This window comes from Rhipicephalus sanguineus, chromosome 2 (genome assembly GCF_013339695.2).
Source record: "Rhipicephalus sanguineus isolate Rsan-2018 chromosome 2, BIME_Rsan_1.4, whole genome shotgun sequence".
Lineage (NCBI taxonomy): Eukaryota > Metazoa > Arthropoda > Arachnida > Ixodida > Ixodidae > Rhipicephalus > Rhipicephalus sanguineus.
In genome coordinates, this window is record NC_051177.1 from 203,134,574 (window position 1) to 203,159,472 (window position 24,899).

At 49.9% G+C, this 24,899-nt stretch overlaps 1 protein-coding gene across 1 annotated transcript in view; it reads right to left on the bottom strand.

Annotated features, from left to right (window-relative positions):
* LOC119382175 (2-Hydroxyacid oxidase 1) overlaps nt 1-24,308 on the bottom strand; it is a 50,718-nt gene extending 26,410 nt beyond the window's left edge. The window contains exons 1-3 of the mRNA XM_037649896.2: nt 24,187-24,308; nt 2,613-2,812; nt 234-385 (exon numbers count right to left, since the gene is read on the bottom strand). Of these exons, the coding sequence (XP_037505824.2) occupies nt 234-385; nt 2,613-2,776 (316 nt within the window). The 5' untranslated portion in view covers nt 2,777-2,812; nt 24,187-24,308. The remainder of the gene's footprint in view (nt 1-233; nt 386-2,612; nt 2,813-24,186) is intronic.
* Nucleotides 24,309-24,899: the final 591 nt, after the last annotated feature.

Genomic DNA, 24,899 nt, shown 5'->3' on the forward strand with positions numbered 1-24,899 from the left:
GTTGACTGCATTTAACTTCCGCAAGTTGGAATACTTCAAATAGTCCCGATGCGAATCGAATCGAATAGCAAACACTATTCGAAAAATATTCGAAAGTTCGAATATTCGCAAAAAACCTAATATATATGCAAAGATACAGCTTGTTTGGCATATTTTCTTAGCGTCTGCCGATGTAAACGTTGCTAGTATACAAGCATGTTTCTGTGCAAAACCGAAGCTACTTGTCCGAATACCTCTCACGACGGCGAGCTCGGCGTCAGGATGCACGATGCAGTGGGCCGCCGTCGGAGCGATGCCAACAGGCATGGACACCACCCTGCCAAGCAACGTCGTCTGTGTGTTCCTCTGCGAGGATCCCGAGAGCACTTTGGGTAGGAAGTGCCACCTGCACAACGCGGGAGCAGAGCGAGAGAAAGGGAATCCTGTATCGAAAGGCGGAGCACTTAGCCGGCGTGCAGAAATCGCTCACAGGGTGCTCTGCGAGGACAAGGGAAATGGGGAAAGAAAGACAGGAGGAGAGGAGGTGAAAAAATACAATAAATAATGTTGAAAGGAACGAAGTACACCACCCAAATAAAAGCTTAAAAGAAAACGACGTTTCGGCTTCCATACAGAAGCCTTGTTCACAATGAGGCCAAACAACTAGTAATGTCTCCTATATAGCTTTCAGGCCCCGCCACGGTGGTTTAGTAGTTATGGCGCTCGGCTGCTGACCCGAAGGTCGCGGAATCAAATCCCGGCCGCGTCGGCTGAATTTTCGATGGAGGCAAGAATGTTTGAGGCTCGTGTACTTAGGATTTAGGTGCACGTTAAAGAACCCCAGGTGGTCGAAATTTCCGGAGCCCTCCACTACGGCGTCTCTCATAATCATATCGTGGTTTTGGGAAGTTAAACTCCAGATATTATTATTTAGGTTTCAGCACGTGACGCAAGCACCACGCGTAGGACCAAGGAAGGTTTCCATCATTTCGATTCAGTGTCTGTCTTGTAGATTATATCTCGAGCGACTCGAGATACAGGCGTGACTTCCAGTTTCTTTCCTTCCCGATGATACTCGCGTTTGTCCAGTCAATTTAGTGACCAGTCATAGCTGCATGCTTAGCCAGTGAGTGCCATTAGACGCCACTTTCTTCTTTTCGACGTCGTTCTGATGCTGGCGCATGCGCTCTCTGAAGCTGCCGGTTTCTCCGATAAAAACACTTTCGCAATCCGCACAAGGGATTTTGTATACAACACCAGGAAAGGCTTCCTTCGCTAGCTTGTCCTTCCCACTTACAAGTGCTTGCCTTAACTTGCGTTCAAGTGGACGACTTCGACGTTCAAGTGGACGATTTGAACGTCGTAGCTACGCAGTACGCGTGATAAGGTCTCGCTTATCCCAGCCTCATAAGGAAGAGGAGCGCGTTTCTTTTGACTGACACTGGCAGGCCGGAAGGGAACAGACAAACGATGTTCCACCGCGTTAATGAACGCTGGCGGGTAACCGTACGTCGAAAGGACCTCCCGAACTGTCTTCATATCTGCGGTCAGGTCTTCCGGATTCGTGAAAATGGGATTCGCACGACCTAACAACGAGGCAACCACCGACCTTTTGCGAGTGTCAGGGTGGATAGACCTGAAGTTCAGGTCCCTGCCATATGCGTGCCTTTCCTGTACACTCTGAAAGATAGCACCCCATTGTTCTTTTTAACGAGTACATCTAAAAAAGGTAGCCTCTGGTCATCTTCCAATTCCACGGTGAACTGAATGGAGTCGGTTTGATTGTTTAGATGTGTCGTGAATGCTTCCAAAGCAGAGCGCTTGATGACACAAAAACAATCATCAATATAGCGTAGGAAAATTCTTGGACAAGGGCTGAAAGAAGCGAGAGCCAGATTTTCCAGCCACTCCATTGTGAGGTTCGCCGCAGTAACCGAGATAGAGGCACCCATAGGTGCACCGTGAACTTGCTTGTAGATGACCTTATCGAAACAGAAGTAGGTGTTGGGAAGGCAAAAACTGAGTAGCTTCCTCAAATCGGGGACATCAAAAGTCGTCCTTTCCGCTAGATGTGGAACAGCGTCAAGAGCAGCAGCACACGACTCAACGGCGAGGTCAATGGGAATGGAAGTGAACAGGGAAACACGGTCAAATGAAACCATCACCTCGTCTTCTTCGAGGAACAAAAACTTCACTTTTTCAACAAAGTGAGCGGAGTTGCGTACGCGAGTGTTGCCTTTTCCAACGAGGGGTGATAAAATTATGTGAAGGTAGCCAGAAAGCTTGTGGAGGGGGGAACGAGTGAACTCAACCATGGGCCGAAGAGGGACATCCGGTTTATGAATTTTCGGTAGGCCATGAAGCGCAGCGGGCGGACCATTGTAGCAGAGAAGCGAGTAATACAGCCATTTTTGGGGAAACCGGCAACTTCAGACAGCGCATGCGCCAGCGTCAGAAGTCTAAATATTGGGGTTCGTGGCTCGTAATAAAGATTGTTGCAAGTTAGCGCCCGTGTGTGTGACGTCCTTCTTCGTCCTCGCCTTTGTATGCGCTATAAGCCTCAAGATAAGAGCACATTCAACATGCAACGAACGAACAAGCTACATTCAGCAACACTGCTCGTTCTCACACACCTGTCGAAGGCCTTGCGATTCTCACGCACTGTCAGACCCCGGCCATATCCTGTCTGTATGAAGGTCCGCACCACAGGCTTTAAGTTGACCATGGCCAGCTTTTCAATGTCGTCGATGTCGGCGGTCGGCGGAGCGGCGTCATGCGGCATGGCGCCGGAAGACATGCTTTCACGGTCGGCAGTGCTCCCAGTGGTGCAGTTCTGCAAAACGTTTGGGAACAAGAATGTTTTTGCACTTGTTTCCGAATGACAAACAGCTCTTTATCTTTCGGGGCTGATAGAGACTTGAAGTAGCCGCGTGTAGATCATGCAAGTGATAGCGCCCCTCCTCTGCTGTGCTTCACGCGAGTTTCGCGAAGCGTTATCTATGCCAGAGTGTATCAACAACATGCAGCGATCGACTGAAGAGTGCTACACAGAGCGAGGCCATGGTTACTTTTGCCGATCTCGAGTGCTTTTCCGAAACATTGTGTCGGTGCAGTCGCCTTGAAGGAGTGTGTAGGTCAAGGATAAAACGCACCGACGGCTACACTTCAACGCTGTCTATCGAGCTCGCTTTGGGTCGATTCAAGGCAAATTTTGCACAATTTCATTCATAGCTGATTAGGCAGAGGCATACATTTCCCAATTGCCCGGTGAAGGTAGCACAGCTGGCGTCGACCTCGGGAGTGGGAGGGGTGGATGGTAGTCAAACCAGGCTAACTATGCATTGAGAGTAAGGTACCAGGGGCGTAGCCAAGGGGGGGGGGGTTGGGGGGGTTCAAACCCCCCCCCCCCCAGAAATTTTTCAGTTTTGCTTGCTTATATATACACGCACACATACAAACGAACTCACGAACATACATAAAGTATGGTTGAACCCCCCCCCCGAAAAAAATTTCTGGCTACGCCCCTGTAAGGTACACAAATAAATTGGGAAAAAAACAGCGCAATAAAGGACGAGGACGCAGGAACACGGTATACTGGACGAGCGCTGATTGTCCAGCGCTCGTCCAGTTGTGCATTCTAACAAAACCGCACCGTAGGTGCGGTTTTGTTAGAATGCACAAGGTTGCCACGTGGGAGCGGAAGACAGTGGCCTTTAGGCATTCGCTCCGCCTCGACGGCTGACCTGCTATGTTTTTGCTTTATTACGCAGTGCCAATGTAATTTCTGTATGGAGAAACAAAGTTCATATTTACAACTACAGACATCATTCAAACAAATAGACATGCGGCACATAAAATGTCTTGAGAATGTGGCCACGTACTTATTCGCGCTACCGACAGTTCCAAGCATGACTAACGCACTAGACCATGAAAAAGTTCAACTTAAACCTGCAATACCTTCTGAGCATGGTCAGAAAACGCTGACGATCGGTAGTCGAGGCTCCTCAGAACAAGCGAGCTAAATATTATAGCGCAGCGCGCGGCATGGGATTTACAATTAATTCGCTAAGTCAACTGAAGATCGCTCACTCTTTTCTCAACAAATGATGCCATAAATCCAAATCACCGCGCCATAAAGCCAAAGTCCATGGTCATTGGCTGATTTGAGCTTCTTGAGCTGTGTAGTTACCATGACCGCCGCGGGAGGCAGTGCCCACGTGCCCGCGCGCGCTCGCGATCACAGTGAAAGTAAGCCGCGCTTTCAAAGAAAAAAAAATAATGTGCTCAAGGTCATGACGCGCGCTAACAAATAGACGGAGCTTCTTGCCCCGTTGTCATTTCCACTCTTCGTGACATTCAGCGCGCTGGCTTGTACGAAAGGAGAGAAAAAGCGCTTAAAGGGGTATTTCCACGAGGGAGAAATCCGCGGGGGTTGGGGGGCGGTATTACGGAACACGTCACCGCGACGTCACGGATTAGTGAGTGGGCGCGACACCCCCGCGCCTCCTCGGAGGACACGGGGACATTTGCCCAGACAGGACAAATGATTCCCCGGTGGTGGAGGATATGGCGGAATTTCGGGCTCTTGCTTAAAATGTACTGATGGGCTAGTTGGTGAGCCATGATTCTCGAATAGGCAGCGCACAAAAGGCAACGAACACGTACACAAAAAAGACGCAAACACAAGCGCTTGTGTTTGCGTCTTTTTTGTGTACGTGTTCGTTGCCTTTTGTGCGCTGCCTATTCGAGAATCGGGCTCTTGTTTGGCCACATTGTTGCACTTGCTCCTGCAGAGAGCGGCAGTGGGTGTCCAATCTGCAGCTGGTCGTCTGCACATCGTAGGGCAGTAGGGGTCGCGCCTACTCACTAATCCGTGACGTCGCGGTCACGTTATCCGCAATCCCCCCGTGTCCCCCGCGGATTTCTACATCGTGTGAGTACCACTTACCTGACGGATTCTAAAAATGTTTTGTGCCAGTCGATTCGTGCGGCAATGAACTCCTTTAATGAAGTCATTCGATGATTACTTGGGAAAGTGTTGCAGGGCCCCTTTAAGACAACGTTCAGTTTTCTGCTTCTTCGTGATGTGTGCAGGATACATAAATTTCCTTATAAAAACTTAAGATATGAAACCTTACCAGCGTGCTTCGATGTACTGCAACAATCACCCGTACCACACTTGAACGTTTTAGCGAACTGTCATGTGGTAAAATAGTTCAGTTCAAAATTTCAGCTTTCAGAGGAATGGATACAACAACGTCACTGCTGCTTGATTGAGGGGTTTTTATGGTGAGAAAAAGAAAGCAGTGGTGCTACCTTCCGCAGCCCACAAGGGGGTACGGCTCAGTTCCGCAGGGAAGCAGGTAGCAGAACAAGAGAACACAGGAGAGAGGAGATGGCTCAGATCTGCTTAGGTAGTTGATAAAAATACCAAAAAAACAGAGGGGGAGCGTCGGAGGGGGGAGGCAGGCAGGATGCTTGACTAGAAGCACACTCACTTTGCTACGGTGCACTAGAGTCGCATATAATATGTGCTTTCAGACTATCTCACTCGTTTCAGAAAACGTTCAAAAGTAGAACAGAGGTAGCGACGCCGCCTTCCCGTTCCCGCAATAACCGCCGTAACGCTGGGGACATTTACGGCGTCTGGGAGGGCCTACGCAATACCTTCTCTGTAATCAGTAAAAACAAATTGTGTTGTACTCTACAGCCAACAGTTCAACATAGTGAGTTGCAGGCAATGTTATTCTGCAAATGGCACCAAAATACTAAAAAGAGCTTTAGAATCCGTGGCATCACACTCATATTCATATGCTATGATTCTAGCGCAAGATTTAAAAAAAAATTTAATGTTTGCCTTCATTTTTAATCTTGCACTATTCAGACTATGTCCGCTAAAATATTGGCGATGGAGTTTTTAATGAATAATTCGTCGGTCTAAACTAAATTAGAGCTTAAGTTTAGTTTGTCTTCAAAGCTGTTGAAAGAGGGGGGTCCCCAATTTCAAAACTCCAATGAAAAACATATTTTGATGCTGAAATGCTATATTCCGAAAACCGAGTACTTTCTTCCTGCAAGCTTATTCAGAAAAGCCAATGTAGCGCGCGGAATTGATGGTGAAAAAATTAAGGCAGCTTCGCAGTATCGTCGGATAGAACTTAAGAAGTCCGCAGAGGCCCCGCCCAAATGACCGAAGCAAGGCAGCCGATCGCCTCCGCGACTAAGGAAATACACACAGCATGGCTCATGCACACAGCAGCGTTCTCCGAAGGCGGGATGACCGGTAGTCCGGCTCATGACGTCAGTCTGAAGTGCACGCCCATTGGTGCAGGCTTGTGTGAATATTAGGCTTATGGTTGCAACGCAACAAAAGAGCAAGTTACGCAATTAAAGTCCTTAAATGTACAGTGAAAAATATAGCTCGAATGATTCATAGGATAACAAGGAAGGGCAAAGGTCTGAACGGAGGGGAAACCCTACGCTTGGTACAAGCCTTCGTCCTTAGTAGAGTCACACATGGACTACCATATCAGGAGCTCACACCAACGGAGATTAAGGAAATCGACTTGCTCATACGGGGAGCATACAAAGCTGCCCTAGGTATACCACTTAATGCATCAAATCAAAAAGTAGAAGCGCTAGGTGTATACAACCCTTTCGAAGAGCTTGCGGCAGCAACGCTTGTTTCCCAGGAAGAACGACTATGCCTGACAAAGGTAGGCAAACCCTCTTTCGCTTGGGATTCCCTACTAGACCACAATACTGCAGGGAGAACATTACTATTATGGCTAGGGAAACATGACAACACATAACCGTCTGCCCCATTCCACGAAACATGAGTAAATTGTAACACGGGGCGAGAAGACAAGCTAGAGCTCGACAGCTTCAAAAACAGTTTGGCCAGTGTCACGAGGTGGTGTACACCGATGCCGCCAAGTCAAGCCAGGGCTACGTTATAGTAGCAGTTCAACCACTGCCACATACCGTTAAAACTGTCGCAGCGTCGGTTAACACGACCTGTACCGCAACGGCGGAAGCAGCGGCTATTGCGCTAGCCATTAGAACTAAAGATGCGAAGAATACCTCAGCGCTAGTCCTGTCTGATTCGCAGGAGGCTTGTAGGATGTTTTTACGTGGAGGACTACCAAGTGTCGCCTCGAGAATACTCGGCGACAGGCTGACACAGGACCATGCCATAATCTGGTGCCCAGGCCACGAGGGTATCTCGGGTAATGAGCTGGCGCACACCTTAGCTCGTGATTTCACCAACCGAGCGAAGAAGGACGGCGATAGCCAATACAACCCTCACACTGCTCGCGATATACTGGAGCATCAACGTAAGACAAGACAGCGGCATGCCCAACCGCACAAATCACTTGAAGTAGACGAAGCTGGCAGCCTTAGACAAATTCAGGTTAACACCTATCCACATTTGGAAAGGTTTCATCATATAAACCCCAATGTATATCCGAACGAATGTCCGTGGTGCGAGTCGCGGCCGACGCTGCAGCACGTCACATAGGAATGTCACAGCAAACCTATGAAGGCACAGTCGCCTCTGATACTGACGATGCTGGGGGAGCCTTGGGAGGCCGTCCTCGCCCGAACTGACCAGAAGACCCAGGCCTCATGGATCAAGCCGGGCGAGCAGCGGCGGCCACTGGTGTCCTGGAATGGGGAACCCACCCTTGAAATTTCCCCTCCTTTTATTTTTATTTATTTTTCTTTCTTCTTCTCATAAATAAACGTTGTATCCTCCTCCTTGTGTGAATCCGCCTTTGAGCAGGAGATGCCTCGGACTTCTAAAGTTGTATCTGAGTATAGTGGTGCAAGCCTGATGGAAGTGCGGAGCTAGGCAGCCTTCTTTGTTTCTCTGCAGTTTTCTCTTTCTTTCCTCCTCTCTCTCTGTTTCTTTGTTTCTTTTCCAGTTTTTTCTGTCCTTTTTTCCTATTTCTTTCTATTTTTCTCCTTATTTTCTCCTTTATTTCTGTCTCTCTTTCTATATCTCGCTTGCTTCCTCTTTTTTTCTATTTTTTATACGTGGTTATGCCTGCATTACGCCGAGCGACGACAGCATACGACAGCCCGGGCCCCTAAAGTGCTCCGCACTTGACATCATCATCAAGGCGCTCGAAGAACAAGAGGAAGCAGACTTCTCCTTGGCGCGAACGTGCGCTCAATATGCTACAAATGGCTATGCTATACGTGGTTTTGCCAGCGTTACGCCAAGCTACGTGAGACGACGACAGCATACGACAGCCCGGGCCCCTAAAGTGCTACGCACTCAGAAGCTCCGCGTCTGCACACGTGCATATTAAAGCAACGCCTAGGCATCGTCACCATCTCATACAAAGGACACGCAACGTGGGCGGCATAAGCCTGGCCTCAATCACCTCACCAGAAATAACTTGAAGACCTGCCAGTACCCTTATTACGTGATCATTGTAATGCGACGAGAGACGGCGCGTTTGTGCTTGAGCAACACGTACTATGCGCCGTAGCGATACGATCTTCCACTCTGAATATGCTTCACTGCATGACAACGGACGGGCATTGCACAACACTAGGGGTGCGCGAATATTCGAATATCGAATCGAATACCGTTCTATTCGATTCGGTACTCGAATCGAATTGTGCATATTAAAAATACCGCACAGTTTTCGAATAATAAGTACCAATGAAAAAGCCTCAAAGGAACGAAACGTTGGAAGAGAGAGGGGTAGCGTTTCTTATTTTAATGAGCGAATTACCAAGATGCATGCAGCGCATGGTTTTACGGGAATATCGACGCTATATTGATCACGGGATGAAGGCCTTTTTGCGTAAAACTCCAGCGTCGTGGAAGCGAGAGTCATCAATCCACTATCTTCATCATGCATGTCACCATGACATTCATGATGATGTTCACTCATGAATATTGTTTAATGTTTATAGATCATTCTTATTTAAAAGCTGTTACAAATGGCCACCTTGCATACTGTGTTCACTGCTGCGTTGCTACCTGCACTTAAAAAAACGCCAGGCCTGCGCGGAAAGCGCACCACATTCACAGCGAAAGCTGGAAGAGCGGCATTTCTAGAGCCCGTTGTAAACTCTCTTGTGGCTACTGATACAAGTACACTAGGAACGTACCCACTGCACCGTAAATTATAATTTCTGTGAAGTTTCGAAGCCCCCACTACACCATTATTCGTCATTCTGCAGAGAAGCGAGGTACGCGTTACACATCTGTCAGGCATTATGTGCACTTTGTTGATGCGGCGGCTGATGACGATGAAGAATTATGGCTGAGTGCTTTGTAATGGGTTGGAAGCTTTAAACGACCCACTAGTTACGTAATTCGCATTGTGTGACGCCCTGTCGTTATTTTACTCTCCCACCACGCTATATAACATAAGTTACCGTGAGAAGGAGAGAGAGGGAGTGCCACAAACGAGCGCATAATTGGGCCCCCGTCACCGATTTAAGACGACAACGTGAAATCCCGGCGCCGGCGGTTACCCGTAACAGCGCGCGCAACGAAAAAAAGCAAGTATCAAAAGACGCCACGCGCGCGCGCCGGCGAATACTCAGGACTTAAACTGTTCTTCAATAGCGTGTAATCCATGAGATTGCATTTGTAGCGCGTGATCTGTTTGTTTCGTTCCCGTTGTTTAAACACCATCTAAGTTATATTGTGAGTTGTAATTGATACCAGCCGAGCGTGCATGTTTGTGGTGTTTGTACTGCCTTAAGTGAGAATATATTTCGTTTATGCTATCAACGCTTGGCTCTGACTCGGTCTTTGGACCACAACCGGCGTTCACTGGCGCACTAAAAGGACCTATTCTAAATTGTCCGCGCTTTCGTGATGCTTTTCGGGGGGCCCATACCGCAGCCCTTGGAATATACCGGCGATTGCCTCCCCATTAACGGGACCAGTGACAGGGAGGGAAAGAACTTTACTGAGGCCCTGAAGAAATAGATCATGGAGGCCTGATGGCCTTCCTTGGCAACGAATACAAGTGCACTTGCGAGGTACCCACTAAGCTATAAATCATCATAATTTTTGTGAAGCAGAGAAGCAGCGACTATGCCATTTTTCGTAATTGGTACCCGCTAATCACCTGTTAAAAATTGGTACCCGTGTTACCCGCTAAACACCTGTAAGGCATTATGTGCACTTTGTTGATGCTGTGCCTGATGACGATGAAGAATTGTGGTTGTGCCCTTTGTAATGGGATGGAAGCATCCAACGGGTTCACTCGTTGTGCAATTCGCATTGTGTGACGCCTGGTTACAGATTCGCGTTGTGTGACGCCTGCTAGTTATTTTACTCTTCTACCGCGCTATATTGCATATGTTAATGTGGTTTCTCCCGATATGTAGCCTGTATTATGTCTTTTTTCAAAGGAGTTTCAAAGACCATGCAGCATGGCTCTGTGGTTGAATACTGGGTTGCCAGCCAGGTGGCCCAGGTTCGAGCCCCCGCTGCGTCCCAAACTTTTACAGCGAAAGCTGTTATGAGATCATTTCACCGGCCGTTTTTGGCGCCGTAGTTGTCCGCCGCCGCCGCTGCCGGTGTCCGTAACCAGTATCGCTCGAAATAAGAAAAAAAAACGAAATAAGAAAACATTTCCAGGATGGAACGAGGTTCGAACCTGGGCCCTCTGCGTGGGAGCCCAGTATTCAACCTCTGAGCCATGCCGCTGCTTGAAACTGCTTTGCAAAAAGGTCCTATACAGGCTTCATGTCGGGAAGGAACCACATTAGCATATGCCACATTAGCGTGGTAGAAGAGTAAAATAAGCACCAAGCGTCGCACGACCCGAATTCTGTAACAAGGCGTCACACAATGCGAATTGCGCAACGAGTAGGTTGTTGAAGCCTTCCAACCCATTACAAAGGGCTCTGCCATAATTCTTCGTCGTCATCAGGCACAACATCACCAAAGTGCGCATAATGCCTTACATTTGTTTAGCAGGTACCACGGCTCTCGGTAAAATGACGAAAAATGGCACAGTGACTGCTGCCCTACTTCTCAAAAATTACAATGATTTATAGCGTAGTGGGTTCCTCGCAAGTGAACTTGTATTGGTTGCCAAGGAAGCCCATAAGCGCAAGATCCATTTCCTCGGGGTCTCAGTAAAATTACAATGATTTAGAGCGTAGTGGTTTCCTCGCAAGTGCACTTGTATTGGTTGCCAAGGAAGCCCATAAGCGCATGATCCATTTCCTCGGGGTCTCAGTAAAATTACAATGATTTATAGCGTAGTGGGTTCCTCGCAAGTGCACTTGTATTGGTAGCCAAGGAAGTCCATAAGCGCATGATCCATTTCCTCGGGGTCTCAGTAAAGTTCTTCGCCCCCCCCCCCCGTCTCTGTCTCATCTCACGTCAACGTATGTTATACAGCATGACGGGAGAGGGAAATAGCGAGCGGGCGTCACCCAATGCAAATTACATAACTGGTGGGCCGTTTAAAGCTTCCAACCCATTACAAAAGGCTGAGCCTTAATTCTTCATCGTCATCAGTCGTCGCGTCAACAAAGTGCACATAATGCCTTACAGACGTGTAGCTGGTGCCTCGCTTCTCCGCAGAATGACAAATAATGGCTTAGTAGGTGCTTCGCAACTTTACAAAAATTGTGATTTATGGCGTAGTGGGTACCCTTCTAGTGTACTTGTATTGTAGCCCCAACAGAGCTTACAACGGGCTCTAGCAACGCCGCTCTTCCAGCTTTCGCTGTGACTGTGCTGCGGTTTCAGCGCAGGCCTGGCATTTTTTTTTTGTTTTTTTTTTCTTACTTCCCGCGATAGCGTTTGCGGACACCGGCGGGGGCGGCGTACAACCACGGCGCCAAAAACGGCCACTGTTGTGATCTCATAATGCTCTTTATGCTAGCTTGCTTCAGCTTGCATAATTGTGGTATATCTTGTCGGTTAAAAGTAATCGTAATGTTCCTTTGATAGAGCTTGTAAATATTTGTTTTAAATAAAATATTGTGGAATTCTAGGGCTACTTTCAAAATAGTTGTCTTACTATTCGAAAACTGTTCGAATAGTATTCGATTCGGTTTTAAAATTGACTATTCACACACCCCTACATAACATTACTCATACGTCGTGAAGCCAGCCATAAGATACTAATTCTTGTGCAATGGATATGAGAAAAACCGTTGCCAAAAAATTAACAAAACTCGCAATAGCACTGTCTAAATTTTCATACGCACCGACAAGTGCCCCTTCACAAATGGGACAGCGGTTTCGGAAGAGTGTCACAAAGGGATTCCGTAGTTTTACGTGCGAAAAAAAAAAACCGATAAGTTCATGAGGAACGCCGCGGCAAGGTCTCCGCATTTATTTTTACCGCCTGGTGTCCTTTACCGCGAATAAAATATAAGTACACGGGTGTTCCTGCATTCCGCCCCCATCGAACGACGGCCGCCGTGGCCGGAAATCCAACCCGCATCCTTGAGCTTAGCAGCGTGACACCTTACCCGCAATGCTACCACGGCAGGTAGTAAAAGTTCTAACGAAGCGAGGGCACAAATCAGAGAGTGTTACATAGTCTTGTGCTGCAGTGCTGACCTGCGCATGATAGCATCCGCCATAACTCAGCTTGGTCCTTGGTCTGCTCAGCACATCCTAGCTCAATTATATGAACACTCCAGGCGCATTTTTCCGTCGGCGTCGGGGTCATGTTCCATATAAAGTCCAAATTAATAACATAGCACCGCACGCCATGCATATATTCCCTGTGTGCGAGTGAAAACGTGCGAGCGCTGCCGAGGATCTCAGCTCCAGCAGAGATGAAGCTCGCCGATGAAGGGCAATTTTTTAGACATAAAGATTTTTCATGAGTATGCTGCGACAGTAAGGCACCTGTCGTCATCAGAGACGAACTCTATAACGAGGCGCAAATACTTTGCCGCTGCTACTGTTACATACAAGTGATTAATTAACGAAAATGTCAACAAACTTTTTAACTGCCCACTTGAAGGCAGGTTCTGAGGAAACGTTGCAAGACTTCACTATCTGTGGCGCCCTCATTTTCTAGAAATCCGAAAAATTGCCCGTAATCTTACTTATACATTATCGATTCATGGCCCCGATGCCGACACCACTGTTTGTAGCGGAGCGCGCAAGACAGTCTGTGTTCCAATTCTGGACAGCGTCATAGACAGTCTACGCAGACAGCTTAAAAGGCAGCATCGAGCCCGCGTCGTTCCAGTAATGGAACGCGTCCGCATGACGCATGCGCGACATGAAGAGCTAAGGAAAACGAACAGAATTGTTATTCTTTAAACTTATTTCGTGTTCGAATCTATAAAAGACTAAACGTGGTTTACATTAAGTGCGTAAAAAAAGCGTCAACTCGTGGAGTGACGACCACACCGCGAGTTACGAGCAATCCGAGCATTCCGCTCAGCTGCCATCTTGTTTGGTGAACGCATGCATCGTACTTGTCTCGAAGGCTGTCTCTGCGAAGCTGTCTATTTTACTGACTACGTGACAACCAGAAGGACACTTAAGATGGCCGTTGTGCGCTGAGCTGTATATTCATTCGCCTACGGTGAGTTTTAGAACACACGCATAGCCGACTGCTGTGTGACGCCACACGGAAGCATTCCGGGACAAAGTGACGAGCTTTGGATGAAAATGCGTCGCGGCAGTATATTGCAGTGGAAAGTCATCGCACTAGCACCAGAGGATTGCCTCACCTTTGCGTGTGATCATTAGTGCTTAGACGTTTTTTTTTACAGCGAAAGCTGTTATGAGATCATTTCACCGGCCGTTTTTGGCGCCGTAGTTGTCCGCCGCCGCCGCCGGTGTCCGTAACCAGTATCGCTCGAAATAAGAAAAAAAACGAAATAAGAAATAAATTCCAGGATGGAACGAGGTTCGAACCTGGGCCCTCTGCGTGGGAGCCCAGTATTCAACCTCTGAGCCATGCCGGTGCTTGAAACTGCTTTGCAAAAAGGTCCTATACAGGCTTCATGTCGGGAAGGAACCACATTAGCATATGGTAGAGGAGTAAAATAAGCACCAAGGGTCGCACAACGCGAATTCTGTAACCAGGCGCCACACAATGCGAATTGTACGACTAGTAGGTTGTTGAATGCTTCCCACCCATTACAAAGGGCTCTGCCATAATTCTTCATCATCATCAGGCACAGCATCAACAAAGTACGCATAATAGCTTACATGCGTTTAGCAGGTACCACGGCTCTCCGTAGAATGACAAAAATGGCACAGTGTCTGCTGGCCTACTTTTAAAAGTAATACAATGATTTATAGCGTAGTGGGTTCCTCGCAAGTGCACTTGTATTGGTTGCCAAGGAAGCCCATAAGCGCATGATCCATTTCTTCAGGGTCTCAGTAAAATTACAATGATTCATAGCGTAGTGAGTACCTCGCAAGTGTACTTGTATTGGTTGCCAAGGAAGCCCATAAGCGCATCATCCATTTCCTCGTGGTCTCAGCAAAATTACAATGATTTAGAGCGTAGTGGGTTCCTCGCAAGTGCACTTGTATTGGTTACCAAGGAGGCCCATAAGCGCATGATCCATTTCCTCGGGTTGGTTGGTTGGTTGGATAAAAACTTTATTTGGGTCCTGCAAGGCGCGCGTTAGCGCGCAGCGAGTCTCAGTAAAATTACAATGATTCATAGCGTAGTGAGTACCTCGCAAGTGTACTTGTATTGGTTGCCAAGGAAGCCCATAAGCGCATCATCCATTTCCTCGGATTGGTTGGTTGGTTGAAAAACTTTATTTGGGTCCTGCAAGGCGCGCGTCAGTGCGCAGCGAGTCTCGGTAAAATTACAATGATTTATAGCGTAGTGGGTTCCTCGCAAGTGCACTTGTATTGGTTGCCAAGGAGGCCCATAAGCGCATGATCCATTTCCTCGGGTTGGTTGGTTGGTTGGATAAAAACTTTATTTGGGTCCTGCAAGGCGCGCGTTAGCGCGCAGCGAGTCTCAGTAAAATTACAATGATTTATAGCGTAGTGGGTTCCTCGCAAGTGCACTTGTATTGGTTGCCAAGGAGGCCCATAAGCGCATGATCCATTTCCTCGGGTTGGTTGGTTGGTTGGATAAAAACTTTATTTGGGTCCTGCAAGGCGCGCGTTAGCGCGCAGCGAGTCTCAGTAAAATTACAATGATTTATAGCGTAGTGGGTTCCTCGCAAGTGCACTTGTATTGGTTGCCAAGGAGGCCCATAAGCGCATGATCCATTTCCTCGGATTGGTTGGTTGGTTGAAAAACTTTATTTGGGTCCTGCAAGGCGCGCGTCAGTGCGCAGCGAGTCTCGGTAAAATTACAATGATTTATAGCGTAGTGGGTTCCTCGCAAGTGCACTTGTATTGGTGGCTAAGGAAGCCCATAAGCGCATGATCCATTTCCTCGGGGTCTCAGTAAAGTTCTTCGCCCCCCCCCCGTCCCTCTCCCACGTCAACGTATGTTATACAGCATGACGGGAGAGGGTAATAGCGACCGGGCGTCACCCAATGCAAATTACATAACTGGTGGGCCGTTTAAAGCTCCCAACCCATTACAAAGGGCGGAGCCATAATTCTTCATCGTCATCAGTCGTCGCGTCAACAAAGTGCACATAATGCCTTACAGACGTGTAGCTGGTGCCTCGCTTCTCCGAAGAATGACGAATAATGGCTTAGTAGGTGCTTCCCGACTTCACGAAAATTGTGAGTTATGGCGTAGTGGGTACCTTTCTAGTGTACTTGTATTGTAGCCCTAAGAGAGCTTACAACGCCGCTCTTCCAGCTTTCGCTGTGACTGTGCTGCGGTTTCAGCGCAGGCCTGGCGTTTTTATCGTGCCTATGATAAGAGGGCAGAGGTCTGGCTTCACTTTCGGGACATAATTTCCACTCTAGCATTTTTTTTAAACCTCATTATTCTTGCAGACAGACGAAAGAATGCTTTGCGTCTATATTTATAGTATAAGAAGGAACGACATAGGCACCACCACGGAGGCACCACACATTGCACGGCAAAGCAAAGGCTTCTGCCATGTTTCTCCAATTAACCCGTGCTTACAGCTGCCACGTTACCCCCGCAGACGTCTTTATCTCATCTGTTCACCTGACTTTCAGCCTGTCCCCCTCGCGCGCTTGCCTTCATGACCAGCGGTTATCTTGCCATCGCGCTACATGCCCTGCACATGCCCATTTCTACTTCCTGATTTCCACTAAGATATCCTTAACACCAGTCTTTTGCCTGACTCACTCTGCTCTCTTCTGGTCCCTTAAGGTTACACCTATATAATCTCCCTTTCCAAGGCTCGCTGCGTCGTTCTCAATTTAAGTTGAACGCTTTTACCTACGGACAGGTTTCTGCTCCGTAGGAAGGTACCGGTAAGATAAAGCTGTTGTACATCTTCCTCTTGAGGGATAGTGGTGAACTACCATTCGTGATTTTAGAATGCCTGCGAAATGCGCTCCACCACATACTTATTATTCTAGTTAATTCAGTCTCGTGGTTCGGAGATGCGGTCACAGCCTGCCCTGAGTAGACGTACTCATATGTAGACCTGTGGAATGAACTTGTGTATTTCAGACGACTTGCGTATTTTTACTCAACACATTCTCCTGCGACTCTGCTCGCCCGGCACGCTCGGTTTCCTCATTAGTACCTTGCATAGATGATGATCGTATCTCTGATTGCGTGTGATTTAAGCATTTCTAAAAAATGCGTATGCCAGACATTGTAAAAACGTACTTCTTTTCTGTATAAAGAACTATTATTTGTGATAAGGAGTAGCCGTCGCTATATAAAAGCGCCAAAATCTCCAAAACAAAATATAATAAGACAATAACTGCATAAAGTTCGAAAAGGAAAGAGTTACTTAAAGATTTTTTGTTAATTTGTCTTCTCGAAGCAACTTTAGTAGAGGCAAGGTATTTCCGCCTCGACGTAGAGTTGGTGTGCGCATACTACATTAAACGTAAGTTTATAGAAATTTTATAAAACACCTCTATCTTCTTTAAAATAAACACCCGGCATGTGCATAAATTATTCTTTCTTTTTGTTAGCGTGTAACATGTATTTGCTGCTATGACAAGAAAGGTAAAGTTTAGGGTCGCCGCACTTTGACAGAACATGGAGCTGGAAGCATTCTAGGAGCAAGAAGGGTAGTGTGGCGACCACTGCGCACAGACCTACGCAGCCTCCGTCTCGTCACTGATTAGCCCGGCGTGACACAGCTACTTGCTTCAACACGCTTCCGATAAAAGACAGCGCCACGCAATTTCGTCGGAGGCTTACGTCACCACTACTGGCTATATAACCCAAGCTACCAAGCTTGGTTGCATGTTTGTTTCTCTAACCTTCCGAAGCGCAGCATCGGCATGCTTGCCCTGCTGCTGCTACTACGTTAACCCTTTCAGCCCTGGATTTTTTATTTTGGTCGGGGACATTTTTTGTGTTTGTTTTCCTAATAGGTATGACTTCAGAAGACCACAAACGAAAAATTGAGCCAGTGGTGCAATTATTAATGAATTTACAGACATGACATCAAATTAGGTCATCAGGGTTCAGCGGTTGTGAAATGAGAAAAATGGCACCTTTTTTCCCGCTATTCACTAGAGTACACAAAATGTGAACCACGTCTCATTTTTCAATGTGATACTCATTGAAACAGCTTCGGTACGGCGACCTGAAAATTGCGCTTAGCCGCCCCAGCTGACCCGCCTCGGCGTCACCCATGACTTCGGTCAAGCTTCTTCTTCACTACAGCTCCCAGCTCCGCAAGCATGTCACCATTTTGGTGTCAAACGCAGTGGGGATCATTGAAGAAGTATTCCCCCAAGGATGGCCAGTTTTGGTTTCATTTCCGAGGTGCTAGAGGAAATGTTGTGTCATGGTGTCAATTGACACCGCCAGGGCCGAAAGGGTTAATAAACATCGTTTTGTTTTATGTTGGGATCCGTCCTTCACGACTCCGCATCCCACATCTGGTGACCCGGAAATCGAACTAACCGCACCGCCATGGCCGACCCAGAAGACCTCACCGCTGTCCGCCATCAGGTACAACAACTCCAACAGGAACTACTGACCCAGCAACAGCAGCAAGCTCGCAACGCTTCCACAAACGAGGCCGTGCCCACCGGACCCGCAGCTGCTGAAGCCACCCCGCACGCTGCTTCCTGGCGTGTTGCTGTCAAGCTTCCGCCGTTTTGGGCGGACTCACCCGAGGTCTGGTTTGCCCAGGTCGAGGCCCAGTTCTCCCTGGCGCACATCAACCAAGACCGGACCCGCTACGACTACGTCGTCGCCCACTTGGACGCACGTTACGCCAACGAGGTCCGGGATATCCTCGCAAACCCGCCAACGGCTAACGCGTACGAACACCTCAAGACCGCACTTATCCATCGCTTATCACCCTCAGAAGAACAAAAGATACGACAACTGCAGTCCGCTGAGCTCGCTGAGCGCAACCCTTCGCAGCTCCTGCGCCACATGCGTGCGCTCGCGGGCAACATGCACGTACAGGATTCTTTCCTGCGATTGCTGTGGCTCCAACGACTCCCGCCGCACGCCCAGGCAATTCTGCAGGCACAGGTCAGGCTACCTCTCGACGAACTTGCGGAAATTGCTGATCGCGTCGTCGAGGCCTCCTTACCGCAGTTGTCGCCCACCACCCAGGCTGTCGCCGCACCGCTGAACACCACGGAGCTTGCGCGCCGTATCGACGACATCGATCGACGGCTCACCTCCATCCAACAACACCTGGGTGAACGTCTTTCGATGCGACAGCGCCGCCATTCGCCAAGCCGCGACCGAAACACCACATCATTGCCGCAAGCTGACATCAACGGTCCGTGCTACTACCACCGACGCTTCGGCGACAAAGCCCGGCAATGTCGTCCACCTTGTTCCATGGGACATGCGGAAAACAACAACGGCAGCTCGTAGAGACGGCCGCAGGCTGCCAACCCGGAGGCCGTCGCATCTTCGTCACCGACCAGATCACGAAGCAGCGTTACCTGGTCGACAGCGGTTCCGACATTTGCTGCTACCCGCGATCTCACCTTCAAGGCCCTCACCCGCCGACATCTTTCGAACTCAGCGCGGCAAACCGGTCCACAATCAAGACGTACGGCTCGCTGCGCCTGCACATCCAGCTCAAGAACTCACGCCGCGACCTTCACTGGAACTTTGTCATCGCCGACGTCGCCGAGCCAATCATCGGCTCAGACTTCCTGGCTCACTACAACCTCCTTCCGGACTGCCGCAACGACCGGCTCATCGACGCGACAACGGGACACTCCACACCAGGCCAGCGAACGACCGCCCAACAGCCAAGCATCAAGGTCCACAGCGTCGATGACCACTCGCCGTACCATGCCATCCTCGCCGAGTTTCCCGGCTTGACGCGCCCAAGCGGACTGCCACGCAAAGTACAGCACACCACCGTGCACTACATCCGGACCTCTCCAGGCCCCCCGGTTTTTTGCCGTCCCCGTCGCCTTGCCCCAGACCGCATGCGCATAGCCAAGGCAGAGTTCGAAGCCATGCTCCGAGAAGGCATCGCCCGTCGCTCCGACGGCCCATGGGCCTCGCCACTTCACCTTGTCCCGAAGAAGACCGCTGGCTGGCGACCATGTGGGGACTACCGCGCCCTCAACGCACGCACCATCCCGGACCGGTACCCCGTCCACCACATACAGGACTTCGCCCATCGCATTCATGGCTGCCACGTCTTCTCCGTGCTAGACCTGGTGAAGGCTTACACGCAGATACCCGTCAACCCAGACGACGTCACGAAAACTGCAATAATCACCCCGTTTGGCTTGTTCGAGTTTCCCTTCATGAGTTTTGGCCTTAGGAACGCTGGGCAAACCTTTCAGCGCTTCATCGACGAAGTCGTCCGTGGCCTCGACTTCTGCTTCGTCTATCTTGACGACATATTGATCTTTTCACGTGACTCCGAAGAACACCACGGGCACCTTCGTCTGTTGCTCCAACGCCTCGACGACCACGGCCTGCTCGTCAACGTCCAGAAGAGCACGCTCGGCGCTGCCACCGTCCATTTCCTCGGCCACGAAGTTTCGTCAGAGGGAACTCGACCCCTGCCTGATCGCATCTCTGACTTGCAAAAGTACCCTCAACCCACCACCGCTAAAGACCTTCGCCGTTTCCTCGGCATGCTGAACTTCTATAGACGCTTCTTACCGCACGCCGCCGACTACCAGGCGCCCCTTCATGATGTCCTGGCTGGTCTACGTAGAAACCAACCCGTCACGTGGACACCAACGTTAACGAAAACGTTCGAAGAATGCAAAGCGGCCCTCTGCACCGCCACGCTTCTCACCCATCCCGTGCCAGACGCTCCCTTGGGACTCTTCACGGACGCATCTGGTTTCGCCATCGGCGCCGCCCTCATGCAACGCGTGGACAACAGCTGGCATCCCTTGGCGTTCTTCTCCAAGAAACTCGCAGCTCGGAAAACGGCCCCTTCCACCGCCAGTTCCGCTGACGAAACCACGACAACCGCCCCGACAACTTTGCCAGCCTACTACAGAGAACTTCTGGCGATATACGAAGCAGTGCAGCACTTTCGCCACATTCTCGAAGCGCAGCACTGCACCATCTATACCGACCACAAACCTCTAACGTACGCCTTCTCTCAACGTCGCGATAAACTCCCGCCTGTTCAGCAGAACCAACTCTCGTTCATTGCACAGTTCACCACCGACATCCAACACATCAGCGGGAAAGACAACATGGATCGCCGACGCGCTTTCACGTGTGGCCACCATCAGCTCGGTGCAAATAACAGCAGACATCCTCGCCGAGACTCAGACCACGGACGCCGAGCTGCAGGAACTTCTCAAGGGCACGTCCTCACTTCAGCTAAAAGAAGTCCCCATTCCAGGGTCGGCAAGAACTATCTGCTGCGACATGTCGACAGGACGAAGCAGGCCCTACGTGCCCCTGTGCCATCGCCGTGGTCTTTTCAACCAGCTTCACAACCTCAGCCATCCCGGCATACGTGCCTCTACACGCCTCGTGGCTGACCGCTATGTCTGGCCCTCCATGCAGCGGGATTGTCGCACGTGGGCGCGCTCCTGCATTCACTGCCAACGTGCAAAAATCACCAGGCACGTCACGTCCCCACTCGGAACATTCGCTCAGCCCTCAGGTCGGTTCGAGCACGTCCACCTCGACATCATAGGACCATTTCCCCCGGCAGGACCCTACCGCTACTGCCTCACCACCATCGACCGCTTCACTCGATGGCCCGAGGCATGGCCTCTCGAGGGAATCACCGCGGAAGACGTCGCCTCGGCCTTCTTCTCCGGCTGGATTGCCCGTTTCGGCGCTCCCCGCCGCGTAACCACCGACCAAGGGCGACAGTTTGAGTCTCACCTATTCAGGCTCCTGGGATTGACCATCGGGTTTGAACGCTTGAGGACCACGAGCTACCATCCCTGCGCCAACGGAATGATCGAGCGTTTTCACCGACAGTTCAAAGCCGCCATTATGTGCCACCCGGACTCAACCTGGCTCGAGGCCATCCCAGCTGTCATCCTCGGTCTTCGCGCCACCTTCAAGCCGGACATCCATGCTACGCCAGCAGAGCTCGTCTACGGGGAACCACTCCGTCTGCCAGGTGAATTTCTCGCAGCTCTGCCATCCAGCACTACGACGTCAGACCCCACCGACTTCGTCGCCCGGCTCCGACGCACCATCGCTGCCTTACGCCCGTCCCCTGCAGCCCACCATAGCAAGCCCACACCTTTTGTGTTCAAAGAGCTAGCATCGTGCACGCATGCTTTCCTCCGCGACGACACCGTCCGCCGGCCTTTCCAGCCACCCTACAGCGGACCCTATCTAGTCGTCCATCGCGACGACAAGAACTTCACCTTGCGCTTGAACGGGAACGACGTCCGCGTCTCGATTGACCGACTCAAGCCCGCATACATCGCGGCGAACGAACCTGGCAGCGCCACGCTTTCAACTGGCGTCCTTCCACAGCCACCGACGTCGCAGCCCGCTCCTTTCACGACACGCTCTGGACGTTTGGTACGCCTCCCGGATTTCTACAGACCCTGAGGGCTCTGCACTGCGCACAGACCTACGCAGCCTCCGTCTCGTCACTGATTAGCCCGGCGTGACACAGCTACTTGCTTCAACACGCTTCCGATAAAAGACAGCGCCACGCAGTTTCGTCGGAGGCTTACGTCACCACTACTGGCTATATAACCCAAGCTACCAAGCTTGGTTGCATGTTTGTTTCTCTAACCTTCCGAAGCGCAGCATCGGCATGCTTGCCCTGCTGCTGCTACTACGTTAATAAACATCGTTTTGTTTTATGTTGGGATCCGTCCTTCACGACTCCGCATCCCACAGTAGCATTACCAAGACGTAATAATATGTTTTCGTTTTGTTTTTCCTCTTTGAAAGATCCTGCATATCTCAACCACCATACGACAGATTATACAGCACCTTGTTTTTTGTTACCGTTATACTGATTAAGTAATGTTTTTTTTTTTAACACGAAAGTGTTTTATGCCGGGGTCCACCAAGTACATCCGTCACGGATATGACGTTGATAAAATGGACACCAACGGGTGAGAAAGAAAAAAACCAAGAAAAAGATACCCCGCTGGGAATCGAACCCACGACGTTGCGGCCGCGACGGCAAGCGCTTGACGCGCTACCCACTAAGTCATCTCGGGAGATGCTAGGCGCGGCGCGAACGCGCCTTATATCTTTCACACATTCTCTTTCGCGGCGGGTGGAGCGGGGCGGTGCCGCCGTCTGTGAGAGGCGAAAAGAAGTAATACTTCACGATCGACACTTACTAGCGCTTACTCCGAGATTGCACACGATATCTGAGGTCATAGTTAAAGCGTCTCGATACCAGAGAGGTAGATAGGCCGTGCTGGCGTTGCCGAGGCACCCTTGACGCAGTTACATTCTTTGCCTTTGGCTTCGTGTTAGCGTGCGTCGGCTCATCGGAGTAGTGCATCTTCCACGTGCACCAACGGGATTTCTCCGCCGCCGACTGCTTCAATTGCGAGAGCACCGACTAACAAAACTGCTGCAATATGCGTTGCAGAAAGGACGCGATTTCGACGGGCGAATGTTGTGCTTTGGTGGAGCGAGAGCAGCGCCTGCGAGACAGAGGCCAGCGGGACGCACGCGTTTGCGGCTCAGGCTACGAACCTCTACCTCCCGTGTTGCTGAAGCGCAGTGCGTGTTATGTATGCATGAGCACAGGCGTCGGCTACCCTTTACTAGAAAGCGCACACCGTGCCGTTTCTCTCCTTAATTGACGACGCTGTGAAGAAGTGCATACCGGGTACCAGTGTTGATTATGAGCTTGTTGATATCATCCTTACGCGGGATTCACGATTCGCTGTGTCCAAATATATGTTCACACCGTCAGCTACCACAACGGTTTAATCATGATCATGGGCGTTAGTCGTCGCGATAGAGACATGCTGTCAACATGGGTGCATCCACGTCAAACGGTGCTATAGCTGCCAAACACAAATAGACGTTGTACAAGCTCTGATATATCATTACACAATAAGCACTACTTCTGTGAAGACACGTTTCACTTTCGTGTTATACCGATTCCTATGACGGAGGGATCAGTCATGTTTTTTCAAATTGTTCGCAGTCGCCTGAAAGTGCGTTGAATATAATTACTCCGTCATCCCAACGCAAATAAAAATAATATTCTCGCTTTGAAAAGTGATTTTTTTTTTTTTGCTGGAAAATATCATAACGCATATGCCTAGTTTTGCCACTGTCGCATAGTTGAGGGGGTCTTGCGACTCAGTCGTAAATACGCGCTTAGTTTCCACACTTGTGTAGGCTCTAGTTTACTCACTCGGCCTCGTGTATTGCGACGGATATACGATGGCCGTGTCCTCGACCGCTGTAATCGCGGTCATATGAAAGACAGGTTGACTTCCCGTATAACCGGCATATATGAAAGCAACGTAAGAAAAAATATGACCTTAAATAGAGAGCGCTTCGAAACATGCCGAGCGCGCTCTCGGGCCGCGAGCTTCGCAAGAATAACAAAGCGCGGCTGCCCTCCCCCTCGCCTACTGACGTCACCGGAGCGCCGTCCGCAGCGCCGTTCGGCACGAAGCCAACTGCATAACGCTAGGGCAGAGCCCTGGAGAGCATATAAAGGCATTACGGAAACGACGCGATAAATAGTGGCAACAAGGCAAAGGGCACTCACTCTTCGTGACGTCGTTGGTGGGTGACTTGCTCGTAATTATAGTGTTCCGCCCTTGTGATATGGAGCAGACGCAACGAGCAACAGGCATACGCTGTTACCCGACACGAATGCTCGGGCGCAACGCGATACTGGAGGCAAAGCCAGGGTGCATCCGGCTCGGCAGCGTCGCTGCACCGGCGGCGCCGCGGTCTCTCCACGAGGGAAAGAATGATACGCAAGCGCTGCCGGCGTGCGGTCGATCCGAAGCACGCGTACGCGACACGCAGATAGTAGAGGGACCAGGCGTGCGTCGTTGCCGTGCAGATCGGTTTCTTTGGCATCTGCTATTGATGAAATAACGTCACTAATGCCCCTGGTAGATTCCACGAAAGATAAAAAAAAGTTGTATAATTGATGTTTCCGATTTTCCTGATAGTTTTGTATGTTTTCCACATATGACTGCATAGCACGAAATCGCAAGTCGTTTTGAAAAAAGTCACAGTTTCGCCGCAAGGGCGAAGCAATGAATGCGATAGCAAGGAACTAATGCTATACGAAGTGAGGCTCGCCAATGGATACTCTCAGTTTGAACAGCGCTTCTGTTGCAAAGGCGGCCGAAGCAGCGAAGGAAACTAGCGTGCTTCAAGTGTCGAGCTGTGACACTTGATAGTTCGCGCTCATCTTCTGTTTGTTTGTTTAGCGGCGTCCCTGAGCTCGAGTGACATTCGTACGCG